Below are 20305 nucleotides of genomic sequence, written 5' to 3'. Positions count from 1 at the left end.
GCACCGTTGTGACGAAAAGAGAGCTTAGCCAGAAGGCAAAGCTCTCGATCTACCGGGTCAGTTTTCGTTCCTACCCTCACCTATGGTCATGAAGGCTGGGTCATGACCGAAAGAACGAGATCCAGGGTACAAGCGGCTGAAATGGGTTTCCTCAGGAGGGTGGCTGGCGTCTCCCTTAGAGATAGGGTGAGAAGCTCACTCATCCGTGAGGAGCTCGGGAGAGAGCCGCTGCTCCTTTGCGCCGAAAGGAGCCAGTTGAGGTGGTTCGGGCATCTGGTAAGGATGCCCCTGGGCGCCTCCCTAGGGAGGTGTTCCAGGCACGTCCCAGCTGGGAGGAGGCCTCGGGAAGACCCAGGACTAGGTGGAGGGATTATATCTCCAACCTGGCCTGGGAACGCCTCGATCCCCAGTCGGAGCTGGTTAATGTTGCTCGGGAAAGGGAAGTTTGGGGTCCCCTGCTGGAGCTGCTCCCCCCGCGACCCGACACCGGATAAGCGGACGAAGATGGATGGATGGATGGATCTACACGCTGCTCATCACTGAAACTTTTGCATTGGTTGCCGTTTAGTCTGGATCAACGGAAGTACATTTTCACCATAAAGCCTGACGCCAGGCTTTATCCCTTGCCTTCCTCTCAGTGTGTCGCCGTTCTCAAACTCCGTTCTCTTCAAGAAACAAAAATTAACTCCAAGCCAGCGATCTACACGCTGAAAATATCAAGTTCTGAAGAAGATGTGGACGGTGCAACAAGGTAGGTCTGCTCGGATCTTTCAGGGAATGATTGTAAAGATTTAATAAGAATATGTTTAGATCCTTTCCTCTCTAACTGGGAGGTTTTGGGACTCATTGGTGGGATTGCTGTGGCCAAAGTACACACCGAGATACACTGGTAAGAGCCAATGAGGTTTAATCATGTATCAGCTGATTTAATGAGCATCCCAGATAGGCCTCGGCGAAAATTAGATTAAATGAATTTATTCGAATTTCTTGTTGCGGGCGATTTAAAAAATAATAGCACACACAAAATAGCAACAGCAAGTGACAACATGGCTACCGGTGAGAGTGGGAAGTTTGTTCCCAAGAAAGGAATAAAATCATGTGTTGTTTGGAGCTGGTATGGGTTTGCTGCGACAGACGTGGAGCAAGAGACCCCACGCTGTAACATTTGCCTAAAGCCCATCGCAGTCCAAGGCAGCAGCACCACAAACCTCCTCCAACAGCTGAAATACAGACATCCAGCCGAATATGGAAAATGCCAGTCTCTCCGAGACGAACAAAACCGCAGTGACCAACAAACCTTAGCTAAAAACATTAGTTTAGTTGTATCGCCGATATTAAGTTGTGGCTTTCAGAAAACTTTCTTAATTTGAATGAAGATAAAACGGAGTGTATTATTTTCAGTACTTTAGGCACGCAAGATGGTCCAGCTTTGAATCTGTGAGCTCTGGCATCCTACACTAGGGTCATCTGTCGAAAACTTGGGGGTTACTTTTGATTGCAGCATGAAATTTGACAAGCAGATCAGTAATGTTGTTAGAATGAGCTTTTTCCAGCTTCGTCTCCTGGCTAAAGTTAAGCCTTTCCTGAACAGGCACGATCTAGAAAAGGCGATCCATGCTCTTATCAGTTCAAGATTGGATTCCTGTAATGCTCTTCGTGTTGGTCTGAATCAAACCTCCATCTCACGTCTGTGCAAAATGCTGCTGCGCGCTTTTTAACAAATACATCTAGACGTGCACATATGACTCCAGTTCTTTACACTCTACATTGGCTCCATGTGTGTTTTAGAATAGATTTTAAGATTTTACGGTTTGTTTTTAAAGCCCTTAATGGCCTAGCCCCGGAGTACTTATCCCAGATTTTAACCCTGCGTGAGCACAGCAGGTCCTTGCGGTCTTCTAACCAACTGGTTTTAGAAGTGCCGAGGTCAAGGTATAAACGGTGGGGTGATCTGCCCCGAGACTCTGGAACAAGTTACCCCCTGATATTCGCACTATTACAGATGTAGCTCTTTTTAGGTCCATACTCACAACATTCGTTTTGCACATAGCCAAAGACATGGTACCCATATATACTATTTGATTTTAAAGGTTATGTTAAAACCATAGAACATGAGTCCATCCACACGTGTAAATGTTTTAACTAATGGTACTTTTATTTAATTGAAATGCACTTGAGATGTCTTTGCCTCTTTTGTGATTGTTTTGTGATTGCAAATTGTTGTTTTATGTAACTAACTTGTTCTGCTATCTTGGCCATGTCTCTCTTGAAAAAGAGACTTTATATCTCAATGAGACTAACCTGGTTAAATAAAGTTAAGTAAAAAATAAAAAATAAAATACCGTGGAGAAGACGGGGTTTATTAATTTGATTAAAACCTTACAAAGTGTGACTTAAAACACAGCTAGGACTTTGATTCCAAGAGGGATTTCTTTTATTTATTATTCATCCCCGAAATGGGGGTTACATTTGTCTTGCTTTTGATTAAATAAAAGCAAAATTTGTTTTAAGTTGTCTGCCGTTTGTACTTATTGCTTTCCTTAATAAGTAGGGGAGAAAAAAAAAATTTTAAAATCGGAAAAAAATCGGAAATGGAATTAAAAAAAATTAAATCTGAGATTTTATTTTTAGGCCATATCTCCCAGCCCTAATCCCAGAGTTTTTCTTTTTTCCAGAGCTGGCTAAGTTTTCCGTAATGACACATAAAAAGCAACAGACCTCGTCGTCAGCAAAGGGCTTGGGCTTGAGGGCGGGCACGTGGACTTCTTCGTAACCTTTGCGCTGTTTGCGAAACGAGCCGTCCGGCAGCTGGCAGCGCTTGTTGGCCATGAAGTGGCTCCCCTGGGTGAAGGCCAGGTCATCGAGGTCCAGCAGCTGTCTGGGGGCCATGGACTGCACCACAAACACAACAACACGTAAGGGCTGTGCAATTAATTGAAATTTTAAATTGTGATTATGATTTTGCCTCCCAGTGATCACAAAAACAGAATAATCAAGAAAAACGTATTAGTTATTTAGCTCATTGCTTTTTGCAAGTTAACTCTGACTTTTTCTCGTGTTCTGAATGAAAAAATAAAGTTGAAATAGGAAAACTATTAAGGCAAATTTCACAGTTGTATGTGTTCTTTTTACCGTTGATTTATTTAACTAGTTCAATAATTGCAACATCTTACCAGAAGTCAACGAGTAATCGTGTTAAATTATCGTGATTTCAATTATTGACGGAAATAATCGTGATTATATTTTTTTCCTTAATTGAGCAGCCCAACAACACGTGGACTTCAGGGTTGGTAATCTCAGGTTAGCTTATAGTGAACACACCACGGGCAGCTGGCATGATCGCAGACGATACGCGAACATTATTTACCTCTCCGTGGTCGGTGTCCATGGCGTCATCAGCACGAGACTTCCTCAACCTCTCCCGGCGAGATCGCTCCTCCTAAAAACACCCCAAAAAATATATAATAAACAGACGTGACGGGATTCATCGATTAGTTAGAGAGAAGTGGGAGGTGTTGAGTATCATCACCCATCCCCCATCACTGTCATAACGCTCATATGTGTGTGTTTGGGTGTGTGTCTGTGTAGGTTTTGGTACACTATGTGTGTGCGTGTGTGTCTGTGTGTAGGTTTTGGTACTCTGAGTGAATGTGTGTGTGTGTGTGTGTGTGTGTGTGTGTGAGCGTGTGTGTAGGTTTTGGTTCACTGAATGCGTGTGTGTGCGTGTGTGTGTCTGTGAGTGCGTGCGTAGGTTTTGGTACACACAGTGTGCGCGTGTCTCTGTAGGTTTTGGTACAGAGAGTGTGTGTGTGTGTGTGTGTGTGTGTGTGTGTGCGTGCGTAGGTTTTGGTAAACTGAGTGTATGTGTGTAGGTTTTGGTACACTGAGTGAGTGAGTGAGAGAGTGTGTGTGTGTGTGTGTGTGTGTGTGTGTGTGTGTGTGTGTGTGTGTGTGTGTGTGTGTGTGTGTGTGCGTGTCGATTAGTTGTCCACTATTAAATTAATCTAAGACTTTTCTTCATAATCGATTTGAGCCATTTATTTTCTTCTTCAAGTTAAACTTCTGATTCCAGCTTGTTAAATGTGAACGTGTTCTAGTGTCTCCTCTCCTCTGGGACAGGACCCTGAATATCTCGGAGTCTTTGAGACATATCAGTAACCTTTCTAAGTGGAGAGGTCTTACCCGGATGATATCCTCCTTCTCGGTCTCCTGCAGCTGGTACAGGATCTTAGACAGCTCCTGGTCAGACTCCATCTTTCCTGTGATGCGCTCCTTCTCCGCCTCGCTCTGAGCGCTCGCCAGCATCGTACAATACTGGACTAGTAGTCACAAAGAAAGAAAGGAAGAGATTAACCAGCGCTGGAAAAGTATTCAGATCCTTTACTGCAATTATAGTACTAATACCACACTGTTATATTACTCTGTTACTAGTTAAAGTCCTGCAGTGAAAATGTTCCTTCAGTAACAGTGTGTAAGGACCATTAGGAAAAATGTAGTTAAAGTATTAAAAGTAAAGAAGAATCCTCCTGTTTTAGAAAGTGGAAACTATCCAGACAGTCAATCAACTTTCTTTCTGTCTCTTTCCTGCTTTTCTGTCTCCTTCTGTCTCTTTAATTTCTGTCTCTTTCCATTTCTGTCTCTCTCATTCCTTTGTCTCTTTCTGTCTCTTTCCTTCTTTTCTGTCTCTCTCGTTCCTTCCTTTCTGTCTCTCTCTCTCTCTCTCTCTTCCAGCTGGACTTGTAGGCAGTTATGTTGTTGTTCTTTATAGTAGAAGTATGAAGTGGCATGAAAAGAAAAGACTCCAGTAAAGTACAAGTAGCTCAACATTTGGTACTGAAGTATACAGTACTGGAGTACATGTACTTAGTTACATTCCCCCGCTGTGATTACCAACGATCTGAAAGGACTTACTCATGCGGCGATGCTGGCGGAGGATTTTGATGAAATCGAAGGTGTTGAAGCCCAGCAGCAGCACCAGCTGGTTCTCACACTCTCGGTCATCGCTGGCGGTCTGCAGAAACAAGGACACACACACACACACGGACACACACACGGACACACACACGGACACACACACACGATGAGGTGAGCCAGGAAACTGTCGCATCGGCACTACGCTGCATTTTTAGTAAACTATGATAATAGGATGACATCTGTCCCCCGCGCCAAAGGTTCAACCTGATCCTGAACCACAAATACAAAGGCTCCTTTCAGAGCCACTCACACTTCGCCTAAAGAGAGACTTCCCATTCTGGGTAACAGGCTTTAGAACTTTGTAACCAGGGATGCACCGAATCCAGGATTTGGCTTCCGATTCGGCCGAATATTGGGCTTTTTGACAGGGGTTTTCGTTTCTGCCGAAACTTTTCCCACCGAACGCTACGCTTGCACTCGGCGCACTACGCTGGTCACCGTAGTGACGGCGCCGTTGATTACGGGAAGGTGTTTACGTAGGTGGAGCAGACTGTGAGAAAGTGGACATGGATCTGGTTCAATGCAGTAGGCTGTGAGAAAGTGGACATGGATCTGGTGTGAGGAAGTGGACATGGATCTGGTGAGCAGTAGGCTGTGAGAAAGTGGACATGGATCTGGTGAGCAGTAGGCTGTGAGGAAGTGGACATGGATCTGGTGAGCAGTAGGCTGTGAGAAAGTGGACATGGATCTGGTGAGCAGTAGGCTGTGAGAAAGTGGACATGGATCTGGTGAGCAGTAGGCTGTGAGAAAGTGGACATGGATCTGGTGAGCAGTAGGCTGTGAGAAAGTGGACATGGATCTGGTGAGCAGTAGGCTGTGAGGAAGTGGACATGGATCTGGTGAGCAGTAGGCTGTGAGGAAGTGGACATGGATCTGGTGAGCACTAGGCTGTGAGAAAGTGGACATGGATCTGGTTCAATGCAGTAGGCTGTGAGAAGATGGATCTGGTGAGCGGAACAAATTGTTGTTTGGCAGTACTTTCAGTCAAAAGAAGGCCATTCAAGTCCAGCTACATGTTCAATCTGTTCAATGCTGATTGGTCTGGTGGTGGCGAGGACCCTAAACTATACACAACATGGCCGCTGTTACAACATCTGGTCTGAAACATCCAAAAGAATATGAGTTCTGCATGAAGGAATCTCCAGACAGCAGCCAGAATGCAACTTCAGGTACGGCAAAGGAAGGACAGTCCCTGTTGACTTCATTCATCCGTTTGCTGGGTTCATGGACTGAGGATGGGAGGACGAGTCAGCAGAAATCCGGACCGAGGTTTGTGTTTTTGCATCCGAACACAAAACGAATCCAGTGTGGCAGGGTTTACATTTTTACGATGTAAAATTGAGGGAGCAAAAGCAATATCGACTCCAAATATCAGGCTCAGGTCATCGGCTTAGGCTGATGAAAAGAAAAAAAAAAAAATCGGTATCGGCACTAAACTAATTTTAAAATACATTTAGAACGGATACAAAATATGAGATGAATTTGCAATTAAACATTTTAAAGTCGATTGACTCTAGGGCAGGGGTCTCAAACTCGCGGCCCGCGGGCCAATTGCGGCCCGTGGGACGATAGTTTGTGGCCCCCGCCTTAATATGAAAGTTTAATGTTAGTGCGGCCCGCGACTTTGATATGTATGGTACTTTACAGTGTTGTGTGCGGAGCTGAACGAACCTACCAATCACGGTGGGGTATATGGGTCTCGGGGGCGGGACATCGGCCGGGCTTGATGCAAGCAGAGAAACATTCCTCAATGAGTGAAAGTTACAGCAGCGTTGCCATGGAGTGTTTTCTTCCGTGCCTGGCTGGCTGCCTCGTTTCTATTGGGCACATTCGTCCCATACATATATATATATATATATATATATATATATATATATATATATATATATATATATATATATATATATATATATATATATATATATATATATATATATATATATATATATATATATATATATATATATATATATATATATATATATATATATATATATATATATATATATATATATATATATATATATATATATATATATATATATATATATATATATATATATATATATATATATATATATATATATATATATATATATATATACAAAAATATATAAACAGGGGTTAAATTGGGCCGGGCTCTCTCAGAACACGGCAACAACCTCCCAGAACTTCAGACAATTCACCACGGCTCTGAGCCCCATCGCTGGCTCTGCCGCCGTGTGTGTGTGTGTGTGTGTGTGTGTGTGTGTGTGTGTGTGTGTGTGTGTGTGTGTGTGTGTGTGTGTGTGTGTGTGTGTGTGTGTGTGTGTGTGTGAGTAAAGAGAGAGAATGGGAGAAGAAGGTTGTGTGAGGTGGACCTGGTCACCACAGACCCAAATCTTCTCAGCTGTTGGTACTGTCATATGCTGCTCTGTCTCTTCATGTGGCACATTATGTTTGGCACATTGTATGGGTCTCTTCTTATATTATAACAAGGTAATACAGTGTGTAATCAAGTGATGACTGATTAACAGAAATACAAATGCCCCAATACCTGATGATAGGCCTACTACAACAATGCAGAGTATAGGCTCTTAACCTTTTGCACCAGTTTTGCACATATCATGCAAAACTCAATTTCTCCATTTCTTTGCACAAAACTCTCCAGAAAGTGCCATTTCACGGTTTATTTATATATTTTTTAAATTCCCGGGGGCGGTATACCCCCGGACCCCCCTAGAAAGAGCCCCCCACATAAAAACTCACAATTCACATGTCAATGGCACTAAGAGAGTTAATATGAGGTCTCTCTCTCTGACAAAATAAATTAAAGTGATGCGTACGCGGCAGGATAAAAGAATATAAATAATAGAAAATAAAGAGATTTGAGAAGATCCGGCCCCAAGGTAAATTGAGTTTGAGACCCCTGCTCTAGGGCTATTGTAACGAATCACACACACACACACACACACACACACACACACACACACACACACACACACACACACACACACACACACACACACACACACGTCAGGCGTACCTTGAGGATTTCTAGGACTTCGTCAGCTTTCTTTTGGGAGACGATGGCATCGTCGTAGAAACGGCTGAGCTGACGCTGGAGCCAGAAGGCGTCGATGTCGCGAGGATGGAGGTCCTTCTTCTTCACGGTCATCACGTCGCCTGTGGCCCCAAGCTGGATGAAGAGACATTTGTTAAACATGTTTTATTGAACATGTTGAAAAAAAGACACCAAGTTAAACTCCTAAGCAATTCACATCCATCAGTCTCCATGTTTAAAAAGGGACCTGGACTCTATATGTTCCTGTGTTTCTGTGAATGATAGGAACAACTATCTGTGACATTAGGTCCAGTATTAAGAGAGATCTCTGCAATCAGCAGCGGAGAAACAAGCTGCAATGTGAGTTAACAGGACAATTGTCCCGCTTGTATTTACCTTCACAAAAGTTCTGTTGTTGCCGCTGACAGACTCAGATTATTATTCTAAGTGTCTGACAACATTATGGAAAGGATCCCTACAGAGATAGACATTTTAAAACCTCTTTGAGACCTTTCTGTTTAACCAGAAACAGCTCTGAAGTCACTAGCGCTAAACCATACAGACCCCATTTAAAAAATCGATACTTTTTGCGTGTATAGAGCCAACATATTCTCACATGTAAATCTGTAAACTATGTGTTTATTTTAAACAAAACTGGAGTTGTGACGGTTGGAAAAGTGAAAAGACGACCCAAAACGGCTTTTCATAGTTTTATTTTGTTTCCGTCGACTTTGAATGAAGTGTATTTTACGATGCTAAAATCACTGTTTATTTACATGGAGTCTGGTGGAGATATGCTTGCTCTATACACACTAAAAGTCCTGATTATTTACATTGAGTCTGGTGGAGATATGCTGGCTCTATACACGCTAAAAGTCCTGATTATTTACATGGAGTCTGGTGGGTTTAGTGAATGCAATTTCCCCAGATGTTTTTATGTTTCAAAAAAGGATCTCACTCTTTAACAGAAAGGTCGACCTCCTTAAAAATCCTTTCCATAATCTTGTCATACACTTACAATAATAATCTGAGTCCGTCGGCGGCTAAACAGCACTTTTGTGAAGGTAAATACAAGCTGCACAATTGCCCTCAATTGCTTCGTAGTACAGGCCTTGGCTCACAGCCAAACCTGGTTTAATTCGGTAGGAATGTAGATTGAGATGTTGAATTTACGTTGGCTGAAAGAGCGCAGCCCACGCCGGCCTCCTCTCCTTCGCTGTCCTCGTCCGAGTGTTCGTCTCGGACTTCCCCAAACTGGTCTTCATCGCCCTCCTAAATCACAAGGAAAAGAAAGTCAGCGACCAGGCAGTCCCTCCAGAAAAACGTGATTATGCGATTGCATAATTCAACGCATAATCAGCCAAAGTCCACATTTATTTATTTTTTCAAATGCGCCACACTTTTGCCGCATCAATTGCCGATTTCTGTGCAAAATATACGGGGATTGCATGATTTCATAATCCACCACATTTTCGTTGCAAAAAAGTCCCATAATATATATATCTTAGCAGAAAGTTGAAAAAAGTTGTAATTTTTGCAAGTTCTCACAGTTTCATCGCATATTGCATTGCATTTTTTAAGAAAACGTGCTGCATAATCAAGGATTTTTGCCCCGCAACAATCACAAAAAAACTAGAACACATTATTCAGGAAGGACTGACTAAGAATGTAAGGCTGCATTGTGAGTTGGTTACAAATGGATAATGTGTAAAACAAAATCATCTTTATGCAGTTTTAATCCACTTGTTTGAAGAGATTTGTTTCTATGTATTTACTAGGGCTGCTCTCAGTCGATTAGTCAACTAATCGGTGGTTTTGGTCTTAGTCAACTTAGATCTCTCTAGTCCATTAGTCATGTTTGATGCTTTTTTTTCATGCTGAATGACTTATTTCCAAGAAACGTACGAGCACATCTCTGGTAAACACCAGAATTAAAGTGGTGCTTTTAGCACGACTCTTTGTGGAGAAACTCAGATTTACAGATCTGTCGATTAAATCAACTAATCGATTAGTCGGTACAGTTGAATGAGTGAGAAGGGGACAGTGTAAATTTACAAAACGCATAATTATACATGGGTTTAAAAATACCAGAATTAACAGAAAAGGCTATTTTTTCATCTGTAGTCGCGTGTATTATTTTTCCGTTTATTTTTCTGTAGAAACGAGACGCGGCGAGCATCCCAAACCGGCTCAACTTTTTCTTTAATATTGAAACTTCATTCTCAAAATATTCAGACTTTTTTCTCAAAATATGTTTCATCAATATCTCTGCTGTCAAAAGCCCCCCAAAAAACGTCTTAAAAACACTGACAGTCAAAGAAAATGAACACAGTCTCTAAACGTGTGTGTGTCTCTGTGTGTGTGTGTGTCTGTGTGTGTGTGTCTCTGTGTGTGTGTGTCTCTGTGTGTGTGTGTCTCTGTGTGTGTGTGTCTCTGTGTGTGTGCGCGCGTTTGTGTGTGTGCATGTCTGTGTGTGTGTATGGGTCTCTGTCTGTGTGCGCACGCACGTGTGTGTGTGCGCGCGCGCTTCTGTGTGTGTGCATGTCTGTGTGTGTGTGTGCATGGGTCTCTGTGTGTGTTTGTCTGTGTGTCTTTTTGTGCATGTGTGTCTTTCTGTGTGTGTACGCGCGTCTGTGTGTCTTTCTGTGTGTGTACGCGCGTCTGTGTGTATGTGTCTCTGTGTGCGTGTGTATGGGTCTCTGTGTGTTTGTGTGTGCATGTCTGTGTGCGTGTGGGTGTTTGTCTCTGTGTGCGTGCACGTGTGTCTCTGTGTGTTTGCATGTCTCTGTGTGTGTGTGTGTGTGCGCGCGCGCGCATGTGTGTCTGTGTGTGTTTGTCTCTGTGTCTCTCTGTGTGCATGTGTCTCTCTGTATGTGGGTGTGTGCGCGCGTCTGTGTGTACGTGTCTCTGTGTGCGTGTGTATGGGTCTCTGTGCGCGTGCGTGCGCGCTTGTCTCTGTGTGTGCATGTGTGTGTGTGCGCGTGTGTATGGGTCTCTGTGTGTGTGTGTCTCTGTGTGCGTGCGTGTGTGTGTGTTTGTCTCTGTGTGCATGTGTCTCTGTGTGTGTGTGTCTCTGTGTGCGTGCGTATGGGTCTGTGTGTGTGTGTGTGTCTCTGTGTGCATGTCTCTCTGTGTGTGTGTGTGTGTGTGTGTGTCTCTCTGTGTGCATGTGTCTCTCTGTGTGTGGGTGTGTGTCTCTCTCTGTGCATGTGTCTCTCTGTGTGTGGGTGTGTGTGTCTGTGTGTGCATGTCTCTGTGTGTGTGTGTCTCTGTGTGTGTGTGTGTGTTTGTCTCTCTGTGTGCATGTGTCTCTCTGTGTGGGTGTGTGTGTGCGCGCGTCTGTGTGTACGTGTTTCTGTGTGCGTGTGTCTATGTGTGTGCATGTTTGTGTGTGCGCGTGTGTTTGTCTCTGTGTGCATGTGTCTCTGTGTGTGTGTGTTTATGTGTCTCTGTGTGCGTGTGTGCGTGCGTGTGTATGGGTCTCTGTGTGTGTGTGTGCATGTCTCTGTGTATATGTGTTTGTCTCTGTGTGCATGTGTCTCTGTGTGTGTGTGCATGTGTCTCTGTGTGTGTGTGTGTGTGTTTTGTCTCTGTGTGCATGTCTCTGTGTGTGTGCGCGTGTGTGTATGGGTCTCTGTGTGAGTGTGCGTGTGTTTGTCTCTGTGTGCATGTGTCTCTGCGTGTGTGCGCGTGTGTGTATGGGTCTGTGTGTGTGTGTGTGCGCGTGTGTTTGTCTCTGTGTGCATGTGTCTCTGTGTGTACATGTGTCTCTGTGTACATGTGTCTCTGTGTGCATGTGTCTCTGTGTGTGTGTGTCTCTGTGTGTGTGTGTCTCTGTGTGTGTGTGTCTCTGTGTGTGCGCGTGTGTGTGTGTCTCTGTGTGTGTGTGTCTCTGTGTGTGTGCGCGTGTGTGTATGGGTCTCTGTGTGTGTGTGTGTGCGTGTGTTTGTCTCTGTGTGTGTGTGTGTGTGTGTGTTTGTGTCTCTGTGTGCATGTGTCTCTGTGTGCATGTGTCTCTGTGTGCATGTGTCTCTGTGTGCATGTGTCTCTGTGTGCATGTGTCTCTGTGTGCATGTGTCTCTGTGTGCATGTGTCTCTGTGTGCATGTGTCTCTGTGTGTATGTGTCTCTGTGTGCATGTGTCTCTGTGTGTGTGTGTCTCTGTGTGCGTGTGTATGTGTCACTGTGTGCGTGCGTGTGTATGGGTCTCTGTGTGTGTGTGTGCATGTGTCTCTGTGTGTGTGTGTGTGTGTTTGTCTCTGTGTGCATGTGTCTCTGTGTGTGTGTGTGTGTCTCTGTGTGTGTGTGTGTGTGTTTGTCTCTGTGTGCATGTCTCTGTGTGTGTGCGCGTGTGTGTATGGGTCTCTGTGTGAGTGTGCGTGTGTTTGTCTCTGTGTGCATGTGTCTCTGCGTGTGTGCGCGTGTGTGTATGGGTCTCTGTGTGTGTGTGTGCGCGTGTGTTTGTCTCTGTGTGCATGTGTCTCTGTGTGTACATGTGTCTCTGTGTGCATGTGTCTCTGTGTGTGTGTGTGTGTCTCTGTGTGTGTGCGCGTGTGTGTATGGGTCTGTGTGTGTGTGTCTCTGTGTGTGTGCGCGTGTGTATGGGTCTCTGTGTGTGTGTGTGTGTGCGTGTGTTTGTCTCTGTGTGCATGTGTCTCTGTGTGCATGTGTCTCTGTGTGCATGTGTCTCTGTGTGCGTGTGTATGTGTCACTGTGTGCGTGCGTGTGTATGGGTCTCTGTGTGTGTGTGCATGTGTCTCTGTGTGTGTGTGTGTGTGTTTGTCTCTGTGTGCATGTGTCTCTGTGTGTGTGTGTGTGTGTGTGTGTGTGTCTCTGTGTGTGTGTGTCTCTGTGTGTGTGTGTGTGTGTGTGTGTATGTGTCTGTGTGTGTGTGTCTCTGTGTGTGTGTGTGTGTTTTGTCTCTGTGTGCATGTGTCTCTGTGTGTGTGTGTGTGTGTGTGTGTCTCTGTGTGTGTGTGTCTCTGTGTGTGTGTGTCTCTGTGTGCGTGTGTATGTGTCACTGTGTGCGTGCGTGTGTATGGGTCTCTGTGTGTGTGTGTGCATGTGTCTCTGTGTGTGTGTGTTTGTCTCTGTGTGCATGTGTCTCTGTGTGCGTGTGTCTCTGTGTGTGTGTGTGTGTGTGTGTGTGTGTGTGTGTGTCTGTGTGCATGGGTCTCTGTGTGTGTGTGTGTGTGTGTGTGTGTGTGTGTGTGTGTGTGTCTCTGTGTGTGTTTGTCTCTGTGTGCATGGGTCTCTGTGTGTGTGTGTGTCTGTGTGTGTTTGTCTCTGTGTGCATGGGTCTCTGTGTGTGTGCATGTCTGTGTGTGTGCGTGTGTCTCTGTGTGTGTGTGTTTGTCTCTGTGCGCCTGTGTCTCTGTGTGAGTTTTTGTTTTTAAGTCTTTTCCCAAAAGATGAGTTTAGAAGAGGGAGGCTCATCATATTTTAGGAGTTGAGAAGTCTGTTATTCGGGTACTTTAACTCGGCGATAACCTCAACATGTTCTCTAGAACTAATCAGAAAGGCCTCACCTCCTCGTCAGACTCAAACTGGACATTCACACCGTACGTTTCATCGATGTTGTCATCTGTAAAAAACAAAAAAAGACAGTTCCTAAACACAGGAATTATTTACACAGGAAACTGAAATGTTTTCTGCAGCGCTGGAAGAAGTAATCAGATTACTGCAGTACAAGTACTAATAATACACTGTTAAAATACTTCAAGTTAAAGTCTTGCAAAAAAAATGTGACATCAGAGCTTATAAACTACATGTGGGCAGTAATCTTGTGTAAAGTGTAAAGCAACTAGTAACTAAAGCTGGAACAGATGAATGTAGCGGAGTAACTAAAGTAACTAGTAACTAAAGCTGGAACAGATGAATGTAGCGGAGTAACTAAAGTAACTAGTAACTAAAGCTGGAACAGATGAATGTAGCGGAGTAACTAAAGTAACAAGTAACTAAAGCTGGAACAGATGAATGTAGCGGAGTAACTAAAGTAACTAGTAACTAAAGCTGGAACAGATGAATGTAGTGGAGTAACTAAAGTAACTAGTAACTAAAGCTGGAACAGATGAATGTAGCGGAGTAACTAAAGTAACTAGTAACTAAAGCTGGAACAGAGGAATGTAGCGGAGTAACTAAAGTAACTAGTAACTAAAGCTGGAACAGAGGAATGTAGCGGAGTAACTAAAGTAACTAGTAACTAAAGCTGGAACAGATGAATGTAGCGGAGTAACTAAAGTAACTAGTAACTAAAGCTGGAACAGATGAATGTAGAGGAGTAACTACAGTAACTAGTAACTAAAGCTGGAACAGATGAATGTAGAGGAGTAACTACAGTAACTAGTAACTAAAGCTGGAACAGATTAATGTAGCGGAGTAACTAAAGTAACTAGTAACTAAAGCTGGAACAGATTAATGTAGCGGAGTAACTAAAGTAACTAGTAACTAAAGCTGGAACAGATGAATGTAGAGGAGTAACTAAAGTAACTAGTAACTAAAGCTGGAACAGATGAATGTAGAGGAGTAACTAAAGTAACTAGTAACTAAAGCTGGAACAGATGAATGTAGAGGAGTAACTAAAGTAACTAGTAACTAAAGCTGGAACAGATGAATGTAGAGGAGTAACTACAGTAACTAGTAACTAAAGCTGTAACAGATGAATATAGCGGAGTAACTAAAGTAACTAGTAACTAAAGCTGGAACAGATGAATGTAGCGGAGTAACTAAAGTAACTAGTAACTAAAGCTGGAACAGATGAATGTAGAGGAGTAACTAAAGTAACTAGTAACTAAAGCTGGAACAGATGAATGTAGAGGAGTAACTACAGTAACTAGTAACTAAAGCTGTAACAGATGAATATAGCGGAGTAACTAAAGTAACTAGTAACTAAAGCTGTAACAGATGAATGTAGCGGAGTAACTAAAGTAACTAGTAACTAAAGCTGGAACAGATGAATGTAGCGGAGTAACTAAAGTAACTAGTAACTAAAGCTGGAACAGATGAATGTAGCGGAGTAACTAAAGTAACTAGTAACTAAAGCTGGAACAGATGAATGTAGTGGAGTAACTAAAGGAACTAGTAACTAAAGTAACTAGTAACTAAAGCTGGAACAGATGAATGTAGCGGAGTAACTAAAGTAACTAAAGCTGGAACAGATGAATGTTGCGGAGTAACTAAAGTAACTAGTAACTAAAGCTGGAACAGATGAATGTAGAGTAGTAACTACAGTAACTAGTAACTAAAGCTGGAACAGATGAATGTAGTGGAGTAAAAAAAGTCCAATATTTCTCTCTGAAATGTAGCAGAGTAGAAGTAGAAAGTGGCACGAAAAGAAAAAGACTCAAGTTAAAGTACAAGTACCTCAACATCCGGTACTGAAGTACAGTATACTGGAGTACATGTAACTTAAGTTACATTCCAGCCCAGAACGTGACTTTCTGACAGTAACTTTCTATCATGTACTCACCCATATTCTGCAGGTCCTTGTCCCCTCCGTAGTCGGAGATCTTTTTGCCGAGGTTAACCAGCACGTGGTAGCGCGTGTCATCGGCGGGCCCGAGAAGCTGCTCCACCTCTCGCCGCCGCTCCTTGTCCCTCATTTTATCGTTCTTCAACACGGCCAATACTTCATCGGCCGCGCCGCACAGAATATCTCGCGGCTGCAAGGAAGACGTAATGAACCCGTTCAGAGACAGTTTTATTTATTTATCTGTTCATTTTCACAATAAAAATCAAGACAACAGTAGAGCTGGGCGATTTTTTCGCCCTAAAAACTCGATTTACGATTTGATTTTTACCACCTTCCATTTAAAACAACAATAACTGCGAACTGTAAATATATTTTTTAAATATATATTTATTGTATTTAATTAAAGTGCATCAACATAAACAAAATTGCAAAGGCACACCCTTTCTCGAAGTGAAAAGTCACTGTGCAGTGTGCAACAAAGATTGTTAAACATCCAAATTATTTATAATGTATTTGGATTGGAAAAAAAAAATCGATTTTTTGAAAATATGAATCGATTTGACCTACTAACTCGATTTTTTAATCAAATTGATTTTTTTTTCCCAGCCCTAGTTCAGAGACAGTTTTATTTATCTGTTTATTTTCACAATAAAAATCAAGACAACAGTAGAGCTGGGCGATTTTTTCTCCTAAATATTTTTTTTTTAATAAAACTCGATTTACGATTCCATTTTTACCCCCTTCCATTTAAAACAAAATAACTGCGAACTGTAAATATATTTTAAAAATATATATATTTATCGTATTTAATTAAAGTGCATCAACATAACAAAATTGCAAAGACAAACCCTTTCTCTAAGTGAAAAGTCACTGTGCAACAAAAGATTGTTAAACATCCAAATAATTTATACTGTACTTGGACTGAAAACAAATCTAAAAAATTGATTTTTTGAAAACATGAATCGATTTGACGTACCGACTCGATTTTTAAATCAAATCGATTTTTTCCCAGCCCTAGACAACAGTAACACGAAGAAAACAAAATAATACAATAAAAAATAACTCAAAAAACAAGCCCATATGTTGGAACATTAGCTCGTTAACCCTTTAGGCGCAGGGTTTTATTTTTAAAAATATTAGGTTTTGACACCTAAATTTCAGAAAGGCTCTGTCTTGAAATTGGTGTGAGATAGAGACAAAGTGTAAACGAAACAAATATTGAGAATGACCTAACGTTTATCTAATTTGCATATTATGACATCATATTGGATGATGTAATTTCCATGAAAATATTTTGAAAGAGAGTTGAATTTATTTCATTAGATTTACCCCCCATCCATCCATTGGTTATGTTGTCTACATATCAAATGAACAGGGGAAAAGTAAATTGTAAGCCAACAGTCGTACACTAGAACTATTAGTACACCACAAAACTCATGTAAACAGTAGGCGTTTTTGTAGTTATTTCTTTTTTTTTTGAGGGCTTTTGGACAGGGGAGGGGCTCACGGCAGCACCCGCTGCTCGTTGAGCGATTCGTGCTTTCACGAGTCTCCAAACACCTCGAAAGTCTCCAATAACACCAGAAGAAGTCGCTAGTCGCTTTTGACAAAAAAAAAAGCCAAGTTTGGATGGGATTTCCTCAAACATTTTGCATTGAAACATGACGTATTTCTGAGCTAAGGTCTAAGTACGGGATGTCTGCCAACTAGTGGAGGGGAGTATGAATGACATGTAACACTCTATTCAGAGAAAATCGCAATTTTTGCGACTTTGGCGCTTCAAGGCTTAATATTAGGGCTGGGTACCGAACGTCGATACTTTTATGGCACCGGGGAAAAATTACTCCAATCCTATTAGAGTATTGGAAAAAGTATATCTTTCGGTGCAAAATTTCAGTTCCAAAAGCATCTTGAGCGCTTTCTCCCGCCACGGTACCAGAAATGTACAAAAAGGGCCGCCAATCAGCAGCGATTGTTTTGGAGAATAGCGCGGTGTAATAAAAAAAAAAAATTACATTTAAGCCTAATTCTAGAGATGGTCCGATACCACTTTTTTGCTTCCCGATTCCGATTCCGATACCTGAACTTGTGTATCGGCCGATACCAAGTACCTATCCGATCCCAGAGTGTCATATATTTCATTATGTTTTAACAGCTGTGTACTACTATCCCTGTATGGATGTGATATGATGTATAACAGCTGTATACTACTATCCCTGTATGGATGTGATATGATGTATAACAGCTGTATACTACTATCTCTGTATGGATGTGATATGATATATAACAGCTGTATACTACTATCTCTGTATGATGATATGATATATAACAGCTGTATACTACTATCCCTGTATGGATGTGATATGATGTATAACAGCTGTATTGGGGGCTGAAGCAAAAAAGTGGTATCGGGCCATCTCTAGCTACCACCCCCATGCTTCACAGTAGGGATGGTGTTCTTGGGATGGTACTCATCATTCTTCTTCCTCCAAACACGGTTAGTGGAATTATGACCAAAAAGTTCTATTTTGGTCTCATCTGAGCACATGACTTTCTCCCCATGACTCCTCTGGATCATCCAAATAGTCATTGGCAAACTTAAGACGGGCCTTGACATGTGCTGGTTTAAACAGGGGAACCTTCCGTGCCATGCGTGATTTCAAACCATGACGTCTTAGTGTATTACCAACAGTAACCTTGGAAACGGTGGTCCCAGCTCTTTTCAGGTCATTGACCAGCTCCTCCCGTGTAGTTCTGGGCTGATTTCTCACCTTTCTTAGGATCATTGAGACCCCATGATGTGAGATCTTGCATGGAGCCCCAGTCCGAGGGAGATTGACACTCATGTTTAGCTTCTTCCATTTTCTAATGATTGCTCCAACAGTGGACCTTTTTTCACCAAGCTGCTTGGCAATTTCCCCGTAGCCCTTTCCAGCCTTGTGGAGGTGTACAATTTTATCTCTAGAGTCTTTGGACAGCTCTTTGGTCTTGGCCATGTTAGTAGTTGGATTCTTACTGATCGTATGGGGTGGGCAGGTGTCTTTATGCAGCTAACGACCTCAAACAGGTGCATCTACTTTAGGATAATAAATGGAGTGGAGGTGGACATTTTAAAGGCAGACTAACAGGTCTTTGAGGGTCAGAATTCAAGCTGATAGACAGGTGTTCAAATACTTATTTGCAGCTGTATCATACAAATAAATAGTAAAAAAAAATCATATATTGTGATTTCTGGATTTTTTTTTTTAGATTATGTCTCTCACAGTGGACATGCACCTACGATGACAATTTCAGACCCCTCCATGATTTCCAAGTGGGAGAACTTGCAAAATAGCAGGGTGTTCAAATACTTATTTTCTTCACTGTATAATAATAGATCCATACTTGGCGTTTTATTTTCCCCCACCACTAGATAACATGGGCGCCGAAATAGAAATTGCTGCGCTGCCCGACACGTACACACCCAGTGTGTTTACTACGTACAGCGAAGTTGCTAAAGAGGTATTTTTTTAAAGAGTTTTCTGACCTGATCTCCCAGAGCAGCGTGAATGAAGCTCAGCAGCACTTCGTACGTCTCTCGGGTCTCTTTGGTTTTGGGCTTGTAAACGATGCCCACCATCTCATCGATGCCTTCAGACAGAAGGGTGTAGCCCTTCATTTTGTTGATGTCGTGCCGGTCCTCGTCTCTTTTTCGCCTCCTGCAAGGACAAAACCAGACCGAAAGAAAAGGAGTAAGAGTAGTGTCCCTCAGGGGACACCGGGACAGAGCTGAAGGATATTAGGAGGAGCCTACATTAGTCTGGACCAACGGAAGTGGGGGTGGGGGTGTGTGTGTGTGGTGTTTTAACGTGACAGAAACAGTAAGTGTGTCTGTGTGTGTGTATGTGTGGTGTTTTAACGTGACAGAGACAATAAATGTGTCTGTGTGTGTGTGTGGTGTTTTAACGTGACAGACAGAGTAAGTGTGTGTGTGTGTGTGTGTGTGTGGTGTTTTAACGTGACAGACAGAGTAAGTGTGTGTGTGTGTGTGTGTGTGTGTGTGGTGTTTTAACGTGACAGACAGAGTAAGTGTGTGTCTGGCTGTTCTATAACGTGACAGAGACAGTATGTGTGTGTGTGTGTGTGTGTGTGTGTGTGTGTGTGTGTGTGTCTGTCTGTCTGTCTTAACGTGACCGAGACAGTAAGTGTGTCTGTGTGTGTGTGGTGTTTTAACGTGACAGACAGAGTAAGTGTGTGTGTGGTGTTTTAACGTGACAGACAGAGTAAGTGTGTGTCTGGCTGTTCTATAACGTGACAGAGACAGTATGTGTGTGTGTGTGTGTGTGTGTGTGTGTGTGTGTGTGTGTGTCTGTCTGTCTGTCTTAACGTGACCGAGACAGTAAGTGTGTGTGTGTGTGTGTGTGGTGTTTTAACGTGACAGACAGAGTAAGTGTGTGTCTGGCTGTTCTATAACGTGACCGAGACAGTAAGCGTGTGTGTGTTCAATAACGTGACCGAGACAGTAACACGTGTCTTTGACAGTACTGACTTGTCTCGTCTCTCCTCCAGCTTCTGAGGTTTGGTCCTCTGGGACTTGTCGCCCATCTTGGTCCCCTCCAGTTTCCCCACGAGGGACAGGACCTCTCCGGTGGGCTCATCTCTCCGTGTGCGGTCGATCAGAGAGCGATCCGCTTGTAACACCAAGTTAGAGTTCTAACAATTCAACACAAAGACAAGACGACGGTCAGTCAGGACATCAGTCGATTCAATGATCCAATATTATCAACGCAACGTCAAACTATCGATCCTTATCGTCTGTAAGGTGCCCCTTTATTTTAC

At 42.8% G+C, this 20305-nt stretch overlaps 1 protein-coding gene across 1 annotated transcript in view; it reads right to left on the bottom strand.

Moving 5' to 3' along the window:
- The window catches only part of snrnp200 (small nuclear ribonucleoprotein 200 (U5)), a 92001-nt gene that overhangs the window by 69886 nt on the left and 1810 nt on the right, over nt 1-20305 (bottom strand). Inside the window, exons 2-11 of the mRNA XM_028579270.1 lie at nt 20016-20179; nt 19014-19185; nt 15485-15677; nt 13545-13600; nt 9191-9289; nt 8000-8152; nt 4912-5011; nt 4183-4319; nt 3368-3439; nt 2719-2892 (exon numbers count right to left, since the gene is read on the bottom strand). Coding sequence (XP_028435071.1) covers nt 2719-2892; nt 3368-3439; nt 4183-4319; nt 4912-5011; nt 8000-8152; nt 9191-9289; nt 13545-13600; nt 15485-15677; nt 19014-19185; nt 20016-20179 — 1320 coding nt within the window. The remainder of the gene's footprint in view (nt 1-2718; nt 2893-3367; nt 3440-4182; nt 4320-4911; nt 5012-7999; nt 8153-9190; nt 9290-13544; nt 13601-15484; nt 15678-19013; nt 19186-20015; nt 20180-20305) is intronic.

Source organism: Perca flavescens, chromosome 5, assembly GCF_004354835.1.
Source record: "Perca flavescens isolate YP-PL-M2 chromosome 5, PFLA_1.0, whole genome shotgun sequence".
In the NCBI taxonomy this organism is placed as follows: domain Eukaryota; kingdom Metazoa; phylum Chordata; class Actinopteri; order Perciformes; family Percidae; genus Perca; species Perca flavescens.
This window is presented reverse-complemented; position numbering and strand designations above follow the sequence as displayed.